Source organism: Podarcis melisellensis (genome assembly GCF_964234715.1).
Source record: "Podarcis melisellensis genome assembly, chromosome: 3".
In the NCBI taxonomy this organism is placed as follows: Eukaryota; Metazoa; Chordata; class Lepidosauria; order Squamata; family Lacertidae; genus Podarcis; species Podarcis melisellensis.
The window spans coordinates 29477397-29499453 of NC_138530.1; the positions used below are offsets into that span (position 1 = coordinate 29477397).

Consider the following 22057-nt stretch of genomic DNA (forward strand, 5'->3'; position numbering starts at 1 on the left):
GGTCTTTTCCAGGGAGTCTTCTCTTCTCATGAGGTGGCCAAAGTATTGGAGTCTCAGCTTCAGGATCTGTCCTTCCAGTGAGCACTCAGGGCTGATTTCCTTAAGAATGGATAGGTTTGATCTTTTTGCAGTCCATGGGACTCTCAAGAGTCTCCTCCAGCACCAGAATTCAAAAGCATCAATTCTTCGGCGATCAGCCTTCTTTATGGTCGAGCTTTCACTTCCATACATCACTACTGGGAAAACCATAACTTTTACTATACAGACCTTTGTCCTTTGTTGGCAAAGTGATGTCTCTCTTACAATATATATATATATATATGTGTGTGTGTGTTTTTAACATATCATTTTCAACAGTAATTAAACATACTTTTACATCTTATTCAATTTTCCTGTCTGAAAAGTTTCCAATTTCTTAGTATGCATTTCTTATCTTCCCTATTACATTTCAAACTCATAATCAATATCTCTATCTTTTTCTACTTTGTAACACTTCGTATATTTCTCCTTACAAAACTTATTGTAGTCCTACTAGTGTAAATTGTTGATTACAGTTGCTCTTCAAGTTAATTCATATACTTCTTCCAATCTTCTGTAAATCTCTGGTTCCGCAGGTTTCGAATCCTTCCTGTCATTTTGTCCAATTCTGCATAGTCCATTAATTTCGCCTGCCATTCTTCTTTTGACGGAATTTCTTCTTGTTTCCATTTCTGGGTTAACAATACTCTTGCTGCAGTTGTTGCATATAAAAACAATTTAACATCTTGCCTATGAATGTCCTGACCTATAATACCAAGTAAAAATGCTTCTGGTTTTTTAAAAAAATGTATATTTCAACATCTTTTTCATCTCAAGGCCTCACACTTTATTGGGTCTGGAAGCGGAAGAGGGAAAGCAGAAGATGACAAGGAAAACTTTTCCAAATCAACTCTCCCATCAGCTTTATAAATTTCCGAAGAAGCCAATGGATCAAATATCCCGGGGAGGAAAGTGCCCTTCTCCTGAGGCAGCACTTTTTTCTTTTGTTTTCAGAGTTCAGTCGCACACAACGCCATTGTTTTCCCTGCCTGAGCCTACCGATCACGGCTATTGTGCGTCGGTATGTGAAGTGCCTGGTGCAACAGGAAGCCCTGGAAATGGGTGTGTGTGTGTGTGTGTGTGTGTTGTCAACAGCGCCGTTTGGCACAGGATGTTGGACTTCTTGGATCAGCTGCCAAGCCTCGGGAAGCGGACTCTCCCCGCCCGCGGCCCTTTTGTGGGGACACAGGGAGGGCAGGCTGCGGCCTTGGCGCTGGCGCCGCCTATGCGAAAGTGTCCCTTGAGCGCCACCTGTTACTTCTCTCCCGCCGGCGCGGCGCGCGGATCTCCTGCTGCGCGCTCGGCTGAGGGAAGGCAGCAAAGGTGCCTCAGGCTCTTCGTCAGCGCCGCCTGCGCATTCTCCGCGGGGCCACCTGCGGGCGCCATGACCGTCGGGGGGACCCGGAGAGCCAACTACCCTCGTCGGGGGCCTGCGGAGGACGAAATCTCTATCCTGGAAAAGGAGGAAGAAGAAGAGGAGGAGGAGGAGAGGAGGCAGACAGCCCCAAGCGGCCACGCTGAGGAGGGGGAGTCCGGCTGCGCCTCCAAGAAAGTCGCCTTCGCCGTCCTCCCGGACAGGTACGAGCCTCTCGGCGGCGCCGGGGACGAGCAGCAGCCCAAAGCCGAGCGCAAGAGCAAGAAGCGCAGGAGGAAGCTCAAGAAATACGGCAAGGTAGGCGGCGAGGGCGGCGGGACGAGGGGCACCTTAGCCGCTTCGGGCGCCCCGAGGCCCTGCGCGCTCGGCGGATCATCGCGCGCAGGTCCGTTATTCGGGGGTCAGCCTCGCTAGGCGAGTGTCTTGCCCAGCCTCAGCGCCCCGGCTATCGGATAGGATGAGGGCAGACTTCGGTCATATTATATAATAAAAGAAACATTTTAAAATTGCTGGGGGATTTCTGGACGCATCGGATTCTTGAAATGCCTTCACCACACTTCACTAGCACCTTGTTGTCAGAGTGGTAAAAAACTGGATCTCACCCAACCGCGACATAGGCACCTCGAGTTATGTTGCGGGAATGTGGGATATTTGGTCTGAGTGGCGTTCATGCAGGAGGCTGGCTAAGTGAGGCTGGCTAAGTGAGGCAACCTCAGGCACAGCAGCCAACTCCTAGGGGGTGGAGGCCCCTTACGCCCCCCCCCAAAGATATATTTGAGGGTGCCAGGGTCCCCTAAGTTGATGGGCATTGCCATTCACATGGTGTTCATGTGCCATGTCATGCAATCAATTATATGGGGCCGGACTTACCTGGTCTCTCCCAATATTTTATTCAAGTTGGCACCCCTGGCCTCAGGTGGCAGGATCCACGGGGGCAGCAGATCCTGATGTAGATCTCTATTCCTCCTTTGTTCCTGATGCAGATCTTCACTCACCCCTTCTTCCCTGGTGGGCTTGGATGTTTTGAGGGGCTAACCAGGCTGGGATAGCAGGCTTGTGGGTTTTTGAGTGTCTGATGTAGATTTTTTTTTCCAATTTCGTTGTTCTGTATGGGACAATGACAATAAAGATTATCGTATCATTTTCCTCAGGTGCCAAAATGTCTTGGGCTGGCCTTGTGTGCAAGGGTATATGCTTAACCTTTCTGTTCAGATGACTCCTAGAGAACATGTAGAGGGTCCAGGATGGTGCTCAGTTCAGTTCTCTCAGCATTCGTAAGGTCTTCTGTACAGTGAACCAAGGCTGCCCTTTCTTGCTTTCAGAGGTCGTAGCAACAATCCCAGTTGTTGACATCCTTGTGTGCATGTTCATTGCAAGTCTGAAGCCACCTGCTTTTGAAGGACTGTAGGATGTTGAAGTTGGACGGGATCTTGGAGGTCATCTAGTTTGCTCAGTTCAGGGATTTGGTGATAGCTGTCAACTTTCAGATTTGAAAATAAGGGATCAGCAGCCTCACCTGTTCCTGGGACAGTATACGGGATATCTAACAATCTGGGATAGCAGTGGGAAACGGCGCTGGAATAAGGGTATTTCCCGCCAAAAAAGGGGGAAGCTATGGATTTGGGGAAGAATCATTCGAGAAACCACATGGTCAGAGTGGGGCTTTCCAGAGACAAAAAGAGATCTGGGTTGGTTTTGCTGTCTATTGCTCTAATTAGGAAAGATAATCTTGTAGTAGCTGTGGAACATTGGTTTTATAAAAGGAAATAGGGACGCGGGTGGCGCTGTGGGTTAAACCACAGAGCCTAGGACTTGCCAATCAGAAGGTCAGCGGTTCGAATCCCCACGACAGGGTGAGCTCCCATTGCTTGGTCCCAGCTCCTGCCAACCTAGCAGTTCAAAAGCATATCAAAGTGCAAGTAGATAAATAGGTACCACTCTGGTGGGAAGGTAAACGGCATTTCCGTGCGCTACTCTGGTTCACCAGAAGCGGCTTAGTCATGCTGGCCATATGACCCAGAATCATAGGCGCCGACTCCATGGGGCTTGAGGGGGCCTGAGCCCCCTCAAAAATTCGTTTGGGGGGGCTCTGCCCCCCCAATAATCTCTGGCGCCCCTCCAGCAGAGCGCCATCGCCACCCCTCCCCCAGCCCAAAATGCACAGGGAGGGGCGGGCTGCATGCCTCCTGCCCTCCCTCCCGAGCAAAAGCTCCACCCAATTTCCTTTGGAGCTGATTAATAGGCGCAGCACGCTCTCCCCATTCGCTCACGAGGAGGCGGCGCACTTTATTTGCATATTCATGAGCTTATTTATTATTCATGATAATAAATAAGCTCATGAATATGCAAATATTGGGCCCCCCCAATATTTTTTATAAGTCCGCGTCCCTGCCCAGAATCTGTACGCCGGCTCCCTCGGCCAGTAAAGTGAGATGAGCGCCGCAACCCCAGAGTCGGCCACGACTGGACCTAACGGTCAGGGGTCCCTTTACCTTTACCTATAAAAGGAAATAAAAGAATGGACCATGAAGATAAGGAGACTTTTTGTGTTAAAATGCACACACAGAGAGGCCAGGTGTTTGTTTGTGGCTAAAAGATATCCCAAACCCAGATTAAGTTGTGCAAAATAACAGCCACTCTCTACATTCACTATCATAAAGTGAAGTGAAATTTCTTCCCTTGTCATGTTAAGGTTCCAGCACAACAGCCAGACTGTGCAAATAAAAAAATATTTTGACCTGAAGTCAAAAAGACAATAATGAGGATGGTCAGGGGAGGGTGTTTCATAAACTATGTACCTCAGTGGAAAAGACCGTCTTTTCTGTTATACTTCCATGGATGGAGGAGGGTCTCTAATCCTCATCTAAGAGCAAGGTCATAAGCGAGAGGGGATTCTTAAGGTACTTCGTTGCTCTCCACTTGTTATTGGATTCCAATTCTCATCAGCCCCAGCGTGGCCAGTCGTCAGGGATGAAAGCAGTTGTAACCCAACCATATCAGCAGAGCCACAGGTTCCCTACCCCATCTCTTAGGGCTTTGTAAGTTAAAACCAGCACTCTACATTGAAGTTGGATGAGGACTAAGTTAAGAATCCCATAATGGTTAAAAGTATTGAAAGAGGCAAATCTTCATCCATATATAGATTTCATCGAGTTGTATACAAAAATACAAATATCCATTCAATATTAAAACAAACAATAAAAACTGAGGCAAAAAACCAAAACAAAAACATATGAAGAAATAAACCAGAAACTTATTCAAGTGGCAAAAACACTATGGTAGCTTTTCAATGGCATGGCAGATAAAATAACTGCTCTATTTTTCACACTTCCTTTCAGGATGAAAAAGAAAACCTGCAAAGTACATGCTGTGGAAATTATTGAATCAAGTACAACTATATAAAATTGCTTTTGGCAAGTCACTGTGATGAGACCTGGTTACAAATCTGAATTGGGTGGTTGTAGGTACAAAAGAGATAATAAAAAACGCAATGGTGTAGCAATTGTGTATCAATGAAAGATAGCCATGATTTGTTGGTGCTCCAGTGAAAATCTGGCAGGATGTATGACACAGTGGCATCCTGCATATGAGCCATTTTCAGTGTTCTCTAAAAATGTGGATTTATTATTATTTTTATAAAAAATCATTTAGCTTATTTCATTTCAAGTTTTGATCATTAAAAGCTTATCTGCTTATTTTTCAGATGACTGATTAATATAGCTGAATTCCTGTCCTCATAATTAATAACAGTTAATTTTGTTATAATTAATGCAGCAGCTGGTCTTAGATAGTTGACAGCAACACTATTTAAAACAGTTGTGGGGGGGGGAATCTCATTAAAGAATAAAAGGGTCTAATAAATGCCGAAACCAAAATTCTTGTGATAATAAAATTAATAGTAGTAATTTGATTCCTTACTTGCCCTTCATCAAATGGTCCCAGTGTGGGTCACACCAATATAAAAACACAATATTAAAATCTGTTAAAACAAAGTACAATAAAAAGAATAGGGTGGATCCTATATATGCATGTGTGTATCAGGTGACAAAGTGGTAGGAGACAAGAATGTTCATTTTCCTTGTAACCGTGCTATCCTGAATGCAATCAGTTGTTTAAATTTGTACACTAAAAGTTTATTGTTTTAAATTCCATTTTGTTTTAGTTATTTGGAAAATTTTGTATCACTTCCTTCACTAAAAAGCAAACTCAAGTAGGGTCACAATCAGATAAAAACAATACAAAACTAGTCAATAAAACTATCTCAAGCCTGAATAGTAATATTTATTTATTTAATTATAAAATATGTATGCCTCTTGTCAAAACCGCTAATTGGTTTACTTGCTTTTGGAGGAAGGGCATGATTAGATAATTACATTATAGTTATCAATAAAAGCAGAAGTTAAAGACAAGCTGGCCTAAACTATCAAAGTATACATAAAATCAGTGGTTTGAAGTACTGTATACCTTTTTTAAAAAGCCTATTAAAATGCATGACAACCTTACATATGTGGGTGGGCTTGCCTAAGCAACAAATAATTTAGTAGGCATTAAAAACAATACAATGAAGGCACCTGCTTCATATCAATGGGTAAGGAGTTAAAAAATGTAACTGCTGCTGAAAATTCAGTTCCCTACCAGTGCAGGACAAATATTTTGTGGTACTTGTAAAAGCGTTAGTTCCTCAAAGTGGTTGAATGGACATGTATGGGGTAAGGGGATCCCTGAAGTAAGCTCATTCTGTATCTGTACCAGGTGGTTCAATATCTCAAAACCCTTCTGATGAATTTGTTCAGCTGGTGCCAATAGTTGAACCATGTTGGTGCCAATCATGCCTTGAGGGAAGAACATGTCACATTCAAGGTGCCATCACTGAGAAGGCCCTGTCTCAAGCTAAAGCACCTAAGGTTTTGCTTAGTGGTAGAGTGACAAGAAGGACCTTCCTGACAAATCTTAAATGCCCAGGCAGGACAATGCCAAGGGAGGTGCTTCTTTAGATAACTGGGCCCTAACTCATTCAGGGAAGCATTAAAACCTTGATTTGGGCTTTGTAGCATGTAGGTTGCCACTGCATACTCTTCAGAAGCGGTGTTGCATGATTCCAAACAACTGAAGCATTTTGCACCAGCTGCTGCCTCCAAACCATCTTCAAAGCCACACTGAGTGCATTGCTGTAATCTAGCCTGGAGGTTACCAGAGCATGGATTACTTTGTTTAGGATAGTGCTGAGGATCTTAACTGCCCTAGAGCACACCAGTCCTGGTTTGCTTGTTATGACCACAGCTTCAGCTTTGCCACCTTCAAGTGAGTCTCCTGCTGCACATTCTCCTATGCTGCCCAGTATGGGTGAAATTTTCGCCTTGCTCCCTGACCATGTACGTGGTACCATCTCTCTCTCTCTCTCTCTCTCTCTCTCTCTCTCTCTCTCTCTCTCTCTCTCTCTCTCTCTCTCTCTCTCTCTCTCTCTCCTGTCTGCCCCACCCCTTCAGCACCCTCCTCAAAATCCAAGTCTTTCTACAAGGCTTAAAAACCTCTTAATCCATCTTCCTGTAGCGTAAGTATTAAGTGCGTTAACCTTCTTTTGCTCACACATTTGCTTCTCTCTCCAAACCCCATTTTATCTCCCCTGTTGCCTATTTAGATTGCAAATTACTTGGTAAAAGGGATCTGATCCCCCCCCCCTTATGGAACTTCATGTAGACAGATAGGTGAGGCATAATACATTCCTCTGTTTATAGTGCCCCGGATGTGAGTGCTGTTGTTTCTGTAGGCAAAACAACACACAGAAAACAAGGAGTATCAGTGACTGGCTACTAACTCTGATGGCTGTGCTATTAACCTTCACTATTGGAGGCAGCATACTTCTGAATGCTGGCAGCAGGGAAACAGCAGAAGATGGATAGTGTTGTTGTGCCCAGCTGCTGCTTTCGGGCTTCCTATGGGCATCTGGTTGTGAGAGCAGGATGCTGCACTAGGTGGGCGTGGGCCACTGGCCTGATCCAGAAGAGGCCTCTTACCCTCTTAGCAGGTTTGAGGGAGTTCATAACCAGGTTTGATAATTAAATATCTATATATCCTTGGATAAAAGGTGAAGGACACTCCTCCCTGCAAAGAACCTAGTGAAGACTGAGAGTGCTGCTCAGTGGCTACAGAATGCTGGTTGGTTGACTGTTGACTGTTGGGAAGGGGAAATTGAGTGGTTGGAATCCTGAAAAAAGAGTGCAGCATTTTGTTGCAGGTTCCACTTATAAGTACGTAATATCAAGTTTATGTTCATGCGATCTTCTTTGGATAATTCTTGTGGCAGAAGGCTGCTCTTGCAGCACAAACAGAATTGTCTTTGGAAAAACAAATAACATGTTAAATCCAGTGAAGGAGCCTGTTGGATTTCACCTCCCCCCCTTTCCCTTTCCCTTTCCTTTTCCCTTTCCCTTTTAAGAAGAAACCAGTCCTATCTGAGCTGAAGCCAGCATTCCTGTAGATCAAAAGAGAGACCTGCCATTTCAGTCTGTAAAATACTCTAAGCTAATCCACGTGACAGATGCTTTGCATCTCTTTGTGCCGCATTTCTTCACTTGGCATCCTTACTTTGACAATGTTCCAATTAGCAAGAAGTGTGAGGTTCGTTTCCCACCCTCCGCAACAGAGACAAAGAGATAAAATAATAGACCTCCCTTACGTTCTGTGGCCGACTGCATCAGCATTAACACTTTGCTGCTGGTTTGCTGCAAGAGTTTTACCACTGAAAATACTACTCTTGCTGTTTATTTATTTACTAATTCATTGTACGTATACCTGTCCTTTTAAGAACATAGGAAGCTGCCTTATACTGAATCAAACCATTGGTCCATCTTGCTCAGTCTACAATGACTATCAGGGGCTCTCCAGGGTTTCAGCACTACCTGGGGATTGAACCTGCGAACTTCTACATGCTCTGCCATTGGAATTACCAGTCTTTTCCCCATAACAACCCTTTTCTGCAAGGAGGTCAAGGTGGCCAGTGTGGTGTAGTGGTTAGAATGTTGGACTAGGACCTGGGAAACTAGGGTTCAAATCCCCACTCAGCTAGGAAGCTCACTGGGTGACCTTTGGCCAGTCACTGTCTCCCAGCCCAATTTACCTCACACGGTGGTTGTGAGGAGAAAATGGAGAGGTGGGGAGAGCCATGTATGTCACCTTGAACTCATTGGGATATAAATGACCCTTTCCCCTTTTATGCTTACAACAACCCTGTGAAGTAGGTTACTCTGGCCCAAGTGACTGGTCCAAGGTCATTCAGTCAGGGACAATGGCCATAGGTTCCCTATTCCTGGACAAAATAGTAAGCATCAGGTTGTCTGTGGAAATTTCATATATTGTATGAGTCAACTAAAAGGATGATTAGCTCATATGTTGGTGCTGATAAGTCTTGTATATAAGATCCAACATGCAGCAGTCATGTCACCTTTAAAGCACATTTGAAACACATTCTTTTCCTCAAAGAATCATGGGCATTGCAGTTTACCCCTCAAAGAGTTACAATTCCAGTAACCCTTAACAAAGTGCAGTGCCAATAATTCTTTGAGGGAGCAAATGTGCTTCAAATGTGATTTAAAGGTATAATGTGTGTACACAGGGAGTTTGATGGCCATGATTTGTTGTCTGTGTCATTCGCTACTGGTTTCGGTGAGACTTTCACATCCCGCCTCTTAAATATTGCTTCATCGTGTATAGGAAATGAACACAAAGGTCATGCTGTATGTTTGTGTTGGAAAGTACCTTGAACCCTGTTGAAATCAGGGCTCCATTGTTTTGGCCAAGGTCCAAGCATTTTATGACACAATCTCTGCCAGGCCCAATGAAACAAAAGAGGTGAAGTAATTTGGCCAAGGCTAGATAGAGGATGAGACAATGATGTTCTCTATGTGACCATCTCTGTTGGTGGCTTTCCAGCTTCATCTTTCTCTTCCTTGAACAGGAATTTATTCTGATCTTGCACCAATGACTTAACACAATTCTAAGCATTTGACAGGGCGTTGGCTGCACCAGTGCATTTTAAAGAGGTGTGATTGTGCAACTATTTGTAGGCCCTATCACAGAGATGGGGAACTCTGAACCTTCCAGATAATGTTGGATTACAACTCCCATCAGCCCAGCCAACATGGCCTGTGGTCAGGGATGATGGAATTTGTAGTCCAACAACTAGAGGGTCACAAGTTCAATCACTGCCCAGCCTTACATTTGCTGCTGCAGCAAGTTTTAGAATTACAGTGGTACCTCAGGTTAAGTACTTAATTCGTTCCGGAGGTCCGTACTTAACCTGAAACTGTTCTTAACCTGAAGCACCACTTTAGCTAATGGGGCATCCCACTGCTGCCTCACCGCCGGAGCAAAATTTCTGTTCTCATCCTGAAGCAAAGTTCTTAACCCAAGGTAATATTTTTGGGTTAGCGGAGTCTGTAACCTGAAGCGTATGTAACCTGAAGTGTATGTAACCCGAGGTACCACTGTAGTTTGGACCAAGGGCCAAAATTTAGCCACTTCATAGAACTGAAGAGTTGGAAAGGACCCTGAGGGTCAACTATTTCAACCGCCTGCAATACAGGAATCAGCTAAAACATCCATAACAGATGGCCATCCAACCTCTTCTTAAGAACCTCCAATGAAGGAAAATCCACCATCTTCTAAGGGAGTCCATTCCACTGCCAAACAGCTCTTACCATCAGAAAGTTCTTCCCAATGTTTTGTTGGAATCTCATTGTTTATAACTTGAAGCCATTGGTTTGGGTCCAACCCTCCAGAGAAAGAGAAAGCAAGTTTGCTCCATCTTGCATGTGACAGCCATTTAGATATTTGAAGATAGCTATTATATCTCCTCTCAGTCTCCTCCTATCCAGGCTAAACATACCCAACTGCAATTCCTCATAATGTGACCTTGATAATCCTGGTAGCCCTCCTCTGCACACGTTCCAGCTTGTCAATATCCTTCTTAAATTGTGGTGCCCAGAACTAGACACAGTTCTCCAGGAGTGGTATGCTCAAGGCAAAATGGAGCGGAACTATTATGTCCCTTGATGAGGACCCTATAGTTCTGTTTATGCAGCCTAGAATAGCATTAGCTTTTGATAATTAATGTGGTATCCTAGTGTTTTGAATGTATAGCGTGGATATGACCAAGTCTTTATTCAGACTCACTCAACAATCCACAAGTAAGTTTTTCCTGGGTATGAAATGATGAATGAGCCCATGGTGATAGATAGCTGGTGTTGTGTAATCTAGTACTTGAGGCAATCTCAGTCTAAAGGAAATAGCTTGAATTCCAGGGAGTCTCATACACTCCTCCAGCACCAAGTATTTGCTGCAAAAACAGCATAGCAGCCTCCAGCCTCCAGTGAGGTTTTGTTTCATTTGTCCCAGCATGAATCTGGGGGAGCTGCCTTTTGTTATTTTTAATGTCTTTTCAACCCTCTATTCCTTAAGGCTTGTTATGTCATAAAATAAAGGCAACAACCTTACCTATCTAAATAAAGGCTTTTTCAAAAAGCTGATAGTCATAGATTCATATAAAAAGAAAGAGTCTAAATGGAGCAGTGCAACAATGATACCTAATTAAAAGTAGAACACCATTACAACAAATTACTAAAAAAAATCAACAAAATTTAAGTGAACATAAAGGTCACCAATATTCAAAAATATTGAATATTGCAAAGCTGATGACACTAGCTCCTAGCAAAACGAAACAAACCAAAGACCAGAAAGTCCCCATTGCTTTATTTTGGAAGCAGCTTCCTTAGGCAGTAGCAGATGCCATGGTAGAGTGGTGGTACTCACCTGATCCCATGAGTTGTCAGGAGAAGGGGAGGAAGGTAGGGATGATGGCATAGTGCAAATGCACCAGTGGAGCCAATCTAGCACTCCTGCTGAAGAGTGGTGCAAGGCAGGTGGAAACAGTCATTCCCTGATGGCCAACATGGTCTCTCTTTCCCCTCACATTCTTCCTCTTCTCAGATTTTAATGGAGTTCTGAGGCGCTTGATGTGCCTTCCTAAAGAGGTGCAGGCAGTGTAAAGGAAGTGGTTTTGGTGAGAAGGAAATGGGGGTAGGTGGGGGTTGCATTGTATATTTTCTGTTTGTGTTTACATTATTTGTAAGCTGTCTTCAGAACCCTTTGAGGTATAAGGCAGGAAAGGAATGTCCGTATGTGTGCATATATATATGTACGTAGGTTGGTCAACGAAAGTGATATAATATAGAGGAATTGCATGGAAAACAAAGCCTGAATGTGATAAATGCTGGCTCTGACCACTTTCAAAAGTCACATTCAGATGAAATCAGCATGGTATCCAGGACCAGCCCAATACATTTTGGCACCTGAGGCAAGCCACAAATTAGTGCCCTGCTCCCCAGCAGAGTAGAATAGGTAAGTGGAGATCTGCATTAGAAACCAGGGCGAGGGGGATAAAAATCTATATCAGAACCTGCTGCTCCTGTGGATCCCTGCACCTGAGATGATCGCCTCACCTTGTCTCACGTGTGAGCTGGCCCTTGTTACAAATGTATCCTGCTCCCTGCCCCAAGGAACTAAGGGGCTGCACCCCATATCATTAACCAGTAACTCTGTGTGGTAGTGTAGGCTGAGAGATGGTGGCCAGCTCTACAGTGAGCTTCATGGCTAAGTAGGGATTCAAACCCCGGTCTCCCAGATCTGAGTACACCACTCTTTCTAGTACAGTGGTACCTCAGGTTAAGTACTTAATTCGTTCCGGAGGTCCATTCTTAACCTGAAACTGTTCTTAACCTGAAGCACCACTTTAGCTAATGGGGCCTCCTGCTGACACCACGCCGTCACAGCACAATTTCTGTTCTCATCCTGAAGCAAAGTTCTTAACCCGAGGTACTATTTCTGGGTTAGCGGAGTCTGTAACCTGAAGTGTATGTAACCTGAAGCGTATGTAACCCGAGGTACCACTGTACACTGCACTGGCTTTCCTATACTTTGTGACCAGATAGCATTGTTAGAACAGAGCCTCACTCAAGTAATATTTTTTGAAACTGAAAATAAATGTAAAAAATCTGTGTGGGGTAATGGTTAGTGTTGGACCAGGACCTGGAAGACAGAGGTTAAAATTTCAACTCAGATATGAAGTTCACTGGGTGACCTTGGGCCAGTCACAATCTCTCAGCCTAAACTACCTTACAGGGTTGTTGTGAGATTAAAATGGAGAGGTTGGGAGACCCATGTATGACACCTTGAGGAAACTTGGGGTATATGTTGTCACTTTCTTGAGTATGTCCTGCTCTTCAGTAGTGTTCTCTGTTCTTTTCTTCTAGAATGTGGGCAAAGCACTGCAAAAAGGATGCCGTTATCTGGTACTCGGTCTGCAGGGATTAGCTAATGCCTACTCATCTCCTCTTGGAGTGGCTGTTTCAATAGCTACGGCGTTTCGTTAAGACTTGCAGCCTGCCACATTTGGGTTGAAGACGGGAGGAACAGTCGTTGAAGCACCTGGCCAAATTTCCCTTTCGCTGAAACTTCGTCTTCAGAAATGTCTCCCAACTCAGCACCAAGAAAAAATAGAAAAGACTGAACATTCGGGATGGCTCATTTGCTGCTCTGGACTTGAGTAGTTCTCTGACAAGTGCTTTGATCAACAGAATGAGTAAGGCCAAAAGAACAAAACATTGATTAGCTGGGCTAGCTTTAGAAATATAGTAATTGTGTGTCAACCACTCACCAGCAGGATTGGCCCAAGACATTTGGCCGCCTGAGGCAAGGATGGCACCCCACCTCCCATTCCATGTGCAAAATCCAACTGGATTGTCAACTGAATGAACATTGGTGGCAGGACAGTGCCCCCCACCACACATGAGGCCTGAGAGGTATAGGGCAGACTATGCGACATGCACAACTCTGTCCTTCAACACCTCACCTCCATTCCTCACCCCTTGAGGCAGCCACCTTTGCCTAACAGTGGTGACTGGTCTCCACTGGGACTGCTGGCGTGTAAGGCAGGAGGCCAACAGTAGGTGGAGCCAGAGCCAATGACAGGCACAACCACGTTCAATGATAGGCAAAGTCAATTAATTCTAATTTTGTCCCTATCCTCCTCCTTGCTGAGTTCTGCACAGGAAACACTGAAGCTAAGGAGGAGGAAGCTGAAAGCCAGTTACATCTTTTGGACCAATTATAATGGAAAAAAGCAGGGAGATGGAGGTTGACTGAGGGTAAACTGAAGTTGGTGCGGTAGTGCCCCATTCAACCCAATGGACCAGACTGTACTACCGCCTATTAGTTGGGCTGGCCTTGACAAAAGCAAAATCTGTGGGCAAAGAAAAGGACAGCATGTAGGAGGAAATGGAGGTAGAGTGACAGGTAAATGAGACACATAAAAGGAAAACAAAGAGAGGATGTTTTCATAATTCTGGTCAGGCCTTAGTAATGCTGCATGGTGGGCTGGTGTTCCACAGAGGCAGGAAAAGCTGCATCTGTGGAATGTCTGTATCCGAGATTGGGAACTTCTGGATGTTGTTGGACTACAACTCCCATCATCCCTGACCACTGGCCATGCTGGCTGGGGCGGATGGGAATTGGAGTCCAACAGCATCTGCAGAGCCACAGGTTACCCATCCCTGGTCTACATGTTAGAGCACGCAGAAGCAACAGCAGAAGCAGGCAAAGACCAGAAAAGATGGACGAAAAGGGGGAATTGGGAAGAGAAATTATTTGACAAAATGAGAACTTGAGGACATGATTGCATTGGCTCCATCACATAGCCAAGCATCTTGCAATCAGTTCCAGATACCTTGGGAGTCCTGGTTCTCAGCTGGAGAATTGTAAGAGCCCTGTGGGTAGGTTTGCCAGGTCCTGGTAGTGCTTTTATCTCTCTTAAGGGAAGGGAACATTTCTGCAAGCCACGCCCACTTTCACCAGCCTTGCCTTATGCCCGCCTTCAGTGGCTGAAATGTGTTTTTGAGGGCAGATAATTAGTTTCATTTGCTTGGATAGAGGATAGAGGCAGGGGTGTGTGTATAAACTAGCCTGTGGTACAAAGGGTAACATTTACATTCATTGCTCTGCCTCCTTTTGCCTCTGGCCCTGCCTACCACTGTCATGCAGCCCCCAGAAGGCTGCCCAGAAGAGCTGAACAATTTCCCCCACCACTGTGCTAATTTTACACCACGCGTACTTTTATAAACCTCTATTAAAGGTGTGGGAAACCTTTGGTCCTTCAGATGTGGCAGAACTATGACTCCCATCAGCCTCAGCAAGCATGTCTCAGTAGCTAAGACTTTATGGGAGCTGTAGTTCAGCAGCATCAGGTTAGAACGTGAGACCATAAGATGATCCTGCAGGATCAGGACATCCGGTTGTCACAGTGCCCAGCCAAGCTGCTTATGAGAAGCTCTCAAGCAAGACCTGAGCCCAAGAGTATTCTCGTCTCCTGTGGTCTCCAGCACTGGTATTTGGAAGCATTAGTGCCTTCAGCTCTGGAGGCAGAGCACAGCTGCCATAGCTAGTATGCATCTATAGCCCTTTCACAGAATTAAGAATCTAATCCTCTTTCAAACCCATTTAAATTGGTGGCCATCACCATGAGCGAGTGCCATAGTTTATGTGTTTATTTTTAAAAATGCGTCCTGAATTTTCCAACATTCAGCTTCATTGTATGTCCATGAATTCTAGCATTATAAAAGAGGTTCTCCACACCTGCTCTATTATGTAATTTCCCTGCCACTACTCTTCAGTAGACTTTAATTCTTCTTCTGTATCACCTGCTTGACCTGTGACTGTAGGTCAGGGGTGAGGAATCTTCAGCCCACATGCCTACTTAGACCTAGTTAGGCCTCCTCTCATGGCCCCCAAGGCCATTTTGGCCAAGCCACACCCACCTGCTCTACCCTTGACTTCATATATGTCATCAGTTGTGGGGCAGATGAAGACCTGGCTCAGTTGAAAGGGGGTTTACAGGTACCACGGATGGGTGGTGCTTGCAAAGTCCTACTTGGGTCTTGTGAAGCACCTCGCAAAATGCTCCTGAAGAGCCCTGCAGGCAAAAATGGGCCATCTGGTGCCATGATGTCAGGTGATTCATAAGTGAGTGTCTCCCACCTGTCTGTCTGCAGAAGCTCCTAGGTTCACTCTCCAGCATCTCCAGGTGAGGCTGAAAAGACTCCATGCCTGAAACTTTGGAAAGCCACAACTAGTCAGTGTAAATAAATAATACTAAGCTGGATGAGCAGTTGGTCCATCTCAGTATAAGGTGGCTCCTTATGATCTGATTGTCCTGGGACCATGTGGCTTCTGACAGCATTGCAAATGACAATTCTTGTTCTACTGGTGGTGCAGAGGGCCACTTTACAGCCTCACTAGTCTAGGGCAGTTCATGTGGCACTCAATGGCATTTTTGGCAGAGAAATCAGGCATAGAAAGTAGCCCCAGCAATCTTCCTTTGCAGCCAGAATGCTACACCTAGGATTACAAAGCTGGTGGGAGGTGTGTAAGACATCTGTATGGCACGCAAAATTTTGCCCCATTTGTTGGGTACTAGATGTTGCCTTGGCACAGCTCTCTGTTTATCCTGCTCCAGTCAAAGCAGCTGTAGACAATCAAGCAGCCTGTGTGTATAGGACAGAAGTATCTGTCATGGTGTTTAATAAAACTCATCTTCCTGGAATGCCCTAGGCACCAAGAGTAAGAGATCAGATGAATATCTCACTGGAAAAAGCATTAAGCTGGCTCGCTGGGTTTAACCTTATGGATGGAAATCTCTGAAAGCTGCCATTTAAAGAATTATCTTGTCCAGTGTTGACAGAAGAATCAAGCCTTTGCATTCCTGAAATGATATCTTTCTACCTAGATAATAGTTAATTTTGATACGTTTTATATATACCTTCTGAGCTTTACAGAATTCATTCAAGAATACTTGCTTTTTTAAAGAAAAATGCTTTAAAGCTGGTTGTTATTTTGTTTTACTTAATATTAATGAACCTACTAACAAGTAAGCTGATGTACTAAGATAAATTAAATAGATTTAACCAGAGTGCAATTTGTGTGTAATCTGCTTTTGATTTTCCAAACATTCTCTACTATTAATCTTGTCTTGTGGACAAGCCTGGACTTAACCTTCCAGGTGTCCTTTACCTTTACCTTATGTACTATTAATTCAGAACTGGTGTGCGAATAGCCCATAAGGTAAGATCTCTGTAACAACTTCCTATAAAGTGGGTTGTCTTCTGTGAATCACAATTATTTGTTCATTTATTTAGAGCATTTTCGCCCAGTTCTCCAGCTAAAAAAGGGGACGGGGGAGGAAGAGGAAAGCAAGCAAACTCAGATACCAATTCTAGAAGTTACAAGCAAGATTCATACAATGATCAGCTTGAATGGAAACAGTTCTGAGGAAGCAAGGAGTCTCTTAGTAGAGTTGATGGAGAGACTTTGCTTCCCTCTCTGCTGTTGCTGGATGACAGTCAAGAACGTAAATAGAGACTGCTGGGTCAGGCCAATGGACCATCTAGTCCAGCATCCTGTTCCCACAGTGGCCAGCTATAGGAAACCCACAAGCAGGGCCTGGGGACAAGAGCATCCCCACCCACCTTCACCCCGTGGTATCAAGAAGCATTACTGCCTCCAGCTGTGACTTCCATTAGTACAGTTCTGGACTAATTAGTATAGGCAGTTCATGATTTATATAAAGCACCTAAAATCCTGGGTACTGGACAAAAGTGAGGAAGAAGGAGATCTTTTACACAGATAAGGTTGCATAGTTGCCTGATTTTTGCTCCAGAAAAATCTAGTCTTCCATCGTTTTTAAATAAAGCAGGGATGGCGAACCTGTGGCCCTCCAGGTGTTATTGGACTACAACTCGATCATCTTCTGTGAACTCCATGGGAATTGGAGTCCAGCGACTTATGGAGGGTCAGAATTAAAGAATGTATCCTCCCCCCACATGATGCTCAGGATATATTAGAAAACATGCTGTAAGTGTCTATGTATGAATAGATGGTATACCCATGATCCAGAACATCTGTACCATTTAATATCATGGGTAAAAGCCTCAGCGCCTAGGGCTTGCCGATCGAAAGGTCGCGGTTCGAATCCCCGCGGCGGGGTGCGCTTCCGTTGCTCGGTCCCAGCGCCTGCCAACCTAGCAGTTCGAAAGCACCCTCGGGTGCAAGTAGATAAATAGGGACCGCTTTCTAGCGGGAAGGTAAACGGCGTTTCCGTGTGCGGCTCTGGCTCGCCAGAGCAGCGATGTCACGCTGGCCATGTGACCCGGAAGTGTCTTCAGACAGCGCTGGCCCCTGGCCTCTTGAGTGAGATGGGCGCACAACCCCAGAGTCTGGCAAGACTGGCCCGTACGGGCAGGGGTACCTTTACCTTTACCTTTACCTAGTCCCAAAGAGACAAGCAGCTTTTGCTTGGTAAGGGTATTGAGAATCTTGTGTTGTAGATCCCTAGACCCCTTCACAGAACTGCATTTTCCAAAGTTAGCTATTAAGTCTATGGATGTAGATACGCCAATGACATGGCACTGCTTATTTTATAGTTATTGTGTTCTCTATCCCCTGCTGATTTCTGCAAGGTGGACAGTATCCCAGGGCATTTTTATCAGAACTCTTGGCACCTTCGTAGTCCATCTAAGTTCCCCCATTACTGTTTGTATGTGGGGCTCCAGCATTACATTATAGCCAGTGGGCAGCTGTCACACTGAAATATGTTGATAGGAATAAATGGCAGGCTGTCAAAAGTCTTAAAGGGAATCGATACAAGTAACGTGTTAAGGGGGGGGGACTGTTGACACTATAACGCTTTTTATTTATTTACCATATTTTCCACTCTATAAGATGCACCAGACCACAAGACGCACCTAGCTTTTGGAGGAGGAAAACAAGAAAAAAAATATTCTGAATCTCAGAAGCCAGAACAGCAAGAGGGATCGCTGAGCAGTGAAAGCAGCAATCCCTCTTGCTGTTCTGGTTTCTGGGATAGCTGCGCTGCCTGCATTTGCTCCATAAGACGCACACACATTTCCCATTACTTTTTAGGAGGGAAAAAGTGAGTCTTATAGAGCAAAAAATACGGTATTTAAAGTTTGTAGATATAGTGGGAATAGTTTGGTTTCCTGGAGTTCTTCCCTGGTGAGAAAAAAAAAACTATAATTGCAGTGAATACTTTCCTTGATGTGCCTGCTTTAAAATGTGCCTGCAAAAAAAGGCATGATCTAATGTGTAGCCATATCAGCCAGTACTAATCCTTTCCTAGTCAAAGTCCAAAGTCCGCTTTGAGAATGAGAAAAGTTTTAAGGATCACCATCCAGCTGCACTAAATTAAGAGCTTCAACACCAGTGTTTACACCAAAGAGAACACAGCAATTTTTTTGTTCTTTATAACTTATACTTTAATATACAAATTCCTTCATAATCTTTACCTGTTAGATCACATTTTGCGGAACACCAATGCCTTGTAAGTTTCTCTGCATCATCGTCATCATCAAATTTCATGCTATATAAAATCTATAGGCTCGGGTCCAAAGGTACAAGATGCAGCAACTTTACTAAAGTTAAGAAGGTCTTGATTTGGTGAGTGTCTGGATGGGAAAGAGAGAGACTGCCTGGGAATCCCATGCAAGCCATCCTTAATTCAGCGAAAGGAAGGTGGGACAGATGGTGGGTTAACTGCACTATTATAAAGGGTAAAGAAATTCTCTTTTTGTTTGCCCAATGTTTATTCTGTTTGCCTTACACAAAATGAAGACTCTTGTCCCATAAGAAACTGCTAGCGGTTTATGCCATGCAGCCAGCCCACAATTTGGAAAGGCTTCCCTTAGTCATGCTGTGTTAGTCCAGTTTCTGCATGGGAGAATTGAGGAACCTAAAATGCACATTTTAAAATGGGAACTTAGAAAGCAATCTCTGAGCTATTTGGACTCATAATTCCACCTAACTGGAAACATATGTTACACATAACAACCGTGTCCAGCTTGCATGCTTGGTCACAAAGGCACAGGCATTCCTATGAAAACTAGGATTCCTCCATCGTAAGACTGTTCTTTAGTGCCCTCTACTGTGAAGAATTCAAATTCTCCTGAGAATAAGGAAAAGTTGTTTTTCAACAAGGCATTAAAAAGGAAGCGCATTAAACACACACTTTGGAGCTACCATTAGACAGAGTGAGGCAGCTGCATCAGGAGTTGGTTGGGATATTGTGAAAGGGTAGCAAACCTTTAGTGACTTTATTATTGTTGTACAGTCCTTTTGCCGCCAGGGAGGGGAGAGGGGAGGAGTGCATACAGGCTGTTCTGCCTTTTGTGCCAAAATCTCCTTAGGTACTATGCATCTTTACTTGGTGTGTTTGCCATTTGCTATTCTGGCTCAGGCAGCAAAATGTCTCAGGCCAGCCCATATTTAATGGTCCTCTCCATTAAGTTTAATTTTGCCTTGGTGCATCTAACCCATTTTAGATCTCATGGCAACCAGGCGATGAACCTTTTTTGCCGTGGCACCCAACCTCTGAAATCTCTCTCTCTCTTTCTGTGTCACACACACACATGCACACGTGTGTGTAAGGCAGTTACCATCTGTGACGTTGTTTCAGCATCTGTTAAAGGCTGCTTTGTTCATTTAGGCATTCTGCTGATTTTATTGCCAGCCTTGCTCTGATAATTTTTACTGAGGTTTATTGTACTTCTTTTATGTCTGCATTTTAATGTATTTGTTTTGTACTTTATGTCCAACAGTGCAATTCTATGCAAGTTTACCCTAGTAAGTAATATTCAGGATTGCAACCCTTATAACTTACTGAGCAACTTAGGCTATAACCTTAAACACATTTACTGTACTGGGTTTAGACTCCATTAGACACAATGTAACATACTTCTGCATAAACATGAATTGGATTACACTACTTGTAATGTAAAACCAAGGTATTTTAAACCTTAGAGGATGTAGCAGTCCCTCTTAGGGATTCCCAGGCTAAACATCAGGAGCACTACAAATTACAGGAGTTATGTAAAGAAATTACATCTTATTTTAAGGTTGTAGGCAGAAATACAGAGACAGAGACTAAGCATAGATCACAAAAGAAAGAAAGCTGTATTAAACATTGGCTTCAAAACAGTAACTTCTATCACCATGTTCCAGGAATGTACATAGTCATTTATAATGTGACTCAGCAGATTGCTCTGTCATAAGTCCAAGACGGTTAAGTGGGTAGAGTTTGGCTGGTAACCAGGTATGCCGAAAGAGAAGGTGAGAGAAGAAAGATTTGGATGGGTGATGGCCTGGGAACTACATTGTAGAAGCTCCTGCAGCCAATCGGAAACCGTGGAAGCCCTGTTGGACATTCGACTTCCAAAAATAGTTCACAAACCAGAACAGTCACTTCCGGGTTTGTGGTCTTCGGGAGCCAAAACATTTGAAAATTAAGCTGTTTGAAAACCAAGGCACAACTGTACATTTGCACCAACTTGGAGTTCCATGACAGAAGAAAGGCAGGATATAAACATTTTTTTAAAAAATGAACCAGGCTTCTCATTTTAAAAAGAAAATGGAAGCCAGGGTGAGGCACATAATTGTAAACAAGTTCTAGACTTTATTTCTCAGGGATGTTCTGGGTCAGTTGTTTAGACTTATAAAGACTGAACAATGTAAACTCATATTCTGCAGCTGGAATGGGGAATCTGTGGCTTTTTGAACATTGTTGGATTACAACTCCTATCATCCCTGACCACAGGCCATACTGGCCGGGGCTGAAGGGGAACTGGAGTCTGACAACATTTGGAGGGAACAGGTTCCCCATCCCTGATGATTCAGGTGCAAAAGACATACATTTAACATGAAAGAAATTGGAGCCCCATAATTTGCTTGGAGGATCAGAACTGAACTGAGTGCACAATCTTTCCACATAACTTTTTTAAATCTCCGCAATGTATTTTTTATGGTAATGGAGGGTGTGTGATTTTGTCATTGCCATTTCTGAACAAGTGGGAGTCAGGAATCTTTGCTGCTCTACTGCAACTCATACCGAAATTCACCAGGAGATCCTGATCTACCATCTTTGCAGGGTAGTACACAATGAAGTGACACCATCCCACACCTTGGGTTAGAACTTGACGCGTGTCACAGTCACAAAGAGGTTGATCTTGATGTGAATAGGTTATCCTTCAGTGCAAATGCAGCCAGTAAAAGGTGCTGCTTATTGCTCTCTCTGCAATTTTTGTACCACTAATTATGCATTCTTGAAAATAGGTGTACCTGGAAAGCGATTTCTTACTGAGAGAGACAACTGCAGACGAGACCCATTATCTTGCTGCTTTGCAGAATAGCTCTTTTCTTTCAGGCATTTATTATGAATGCCTCTATTTTTAAGCCTATCATTGGCTAGTTATTTGCTAGAATAATTCCGTCCTCTCCTTTAGCTACATTGCGATCACTTAAAGTGCATGACTCACCAAGCTTTCCCCCTGGAGGCTATAAATGGTAGAGTAGATGTTTTCATCAACCTCCCTCCTGTTTGGGAAAAAAATATATGTTTATGTTCATTGTTATTTTCTTTAATTTCCTGCCACAGGCCCCCAAACAAAACAGAACAAAAACTTTCTAAAAATATAGCTCCCTATCAAAAGG

General features: G+C 44.0%; 1 protein-coding gene across 2 annotated transcripts; it reads left to right on the plus strand.

Annotated features, from left to right (window-relative positions):
• The first annotated feature begins 673 nt into the window (after positions 1-673).
• LOC309365831 (required for drug-induced death protein 1) lies at positions 674-16475 on the plus strand. Of its 2 annotated transcripts, none has more exons than XM_081904342.1 (2): positions 674-1750; positions 4792-5055. In XM_081904342.1, exons 1-2 carry the CDS (start codon positions 902-904, stop codon positions 4834-4836), a joined length of 894 nt encoding a protein of 297 aa, XP_081760468.1. In that variant the 5' UTR covers positions 674-901; the 3' UTR covers positions 4837-5055. The 2 variants fall into 2 exon arrangements, with proteins under 2 accessions (XP_081760468.1, XP_081760467.1); XM_081904341.1 differs by lacking the exon at positions 4792-5055 and adding an exon at positions 12760-16475 and having other exon boundaries at positions 841-1750.
• The last annotated feature ends 5582 nt before the right edge of the window (positions 16476-22057 follow it).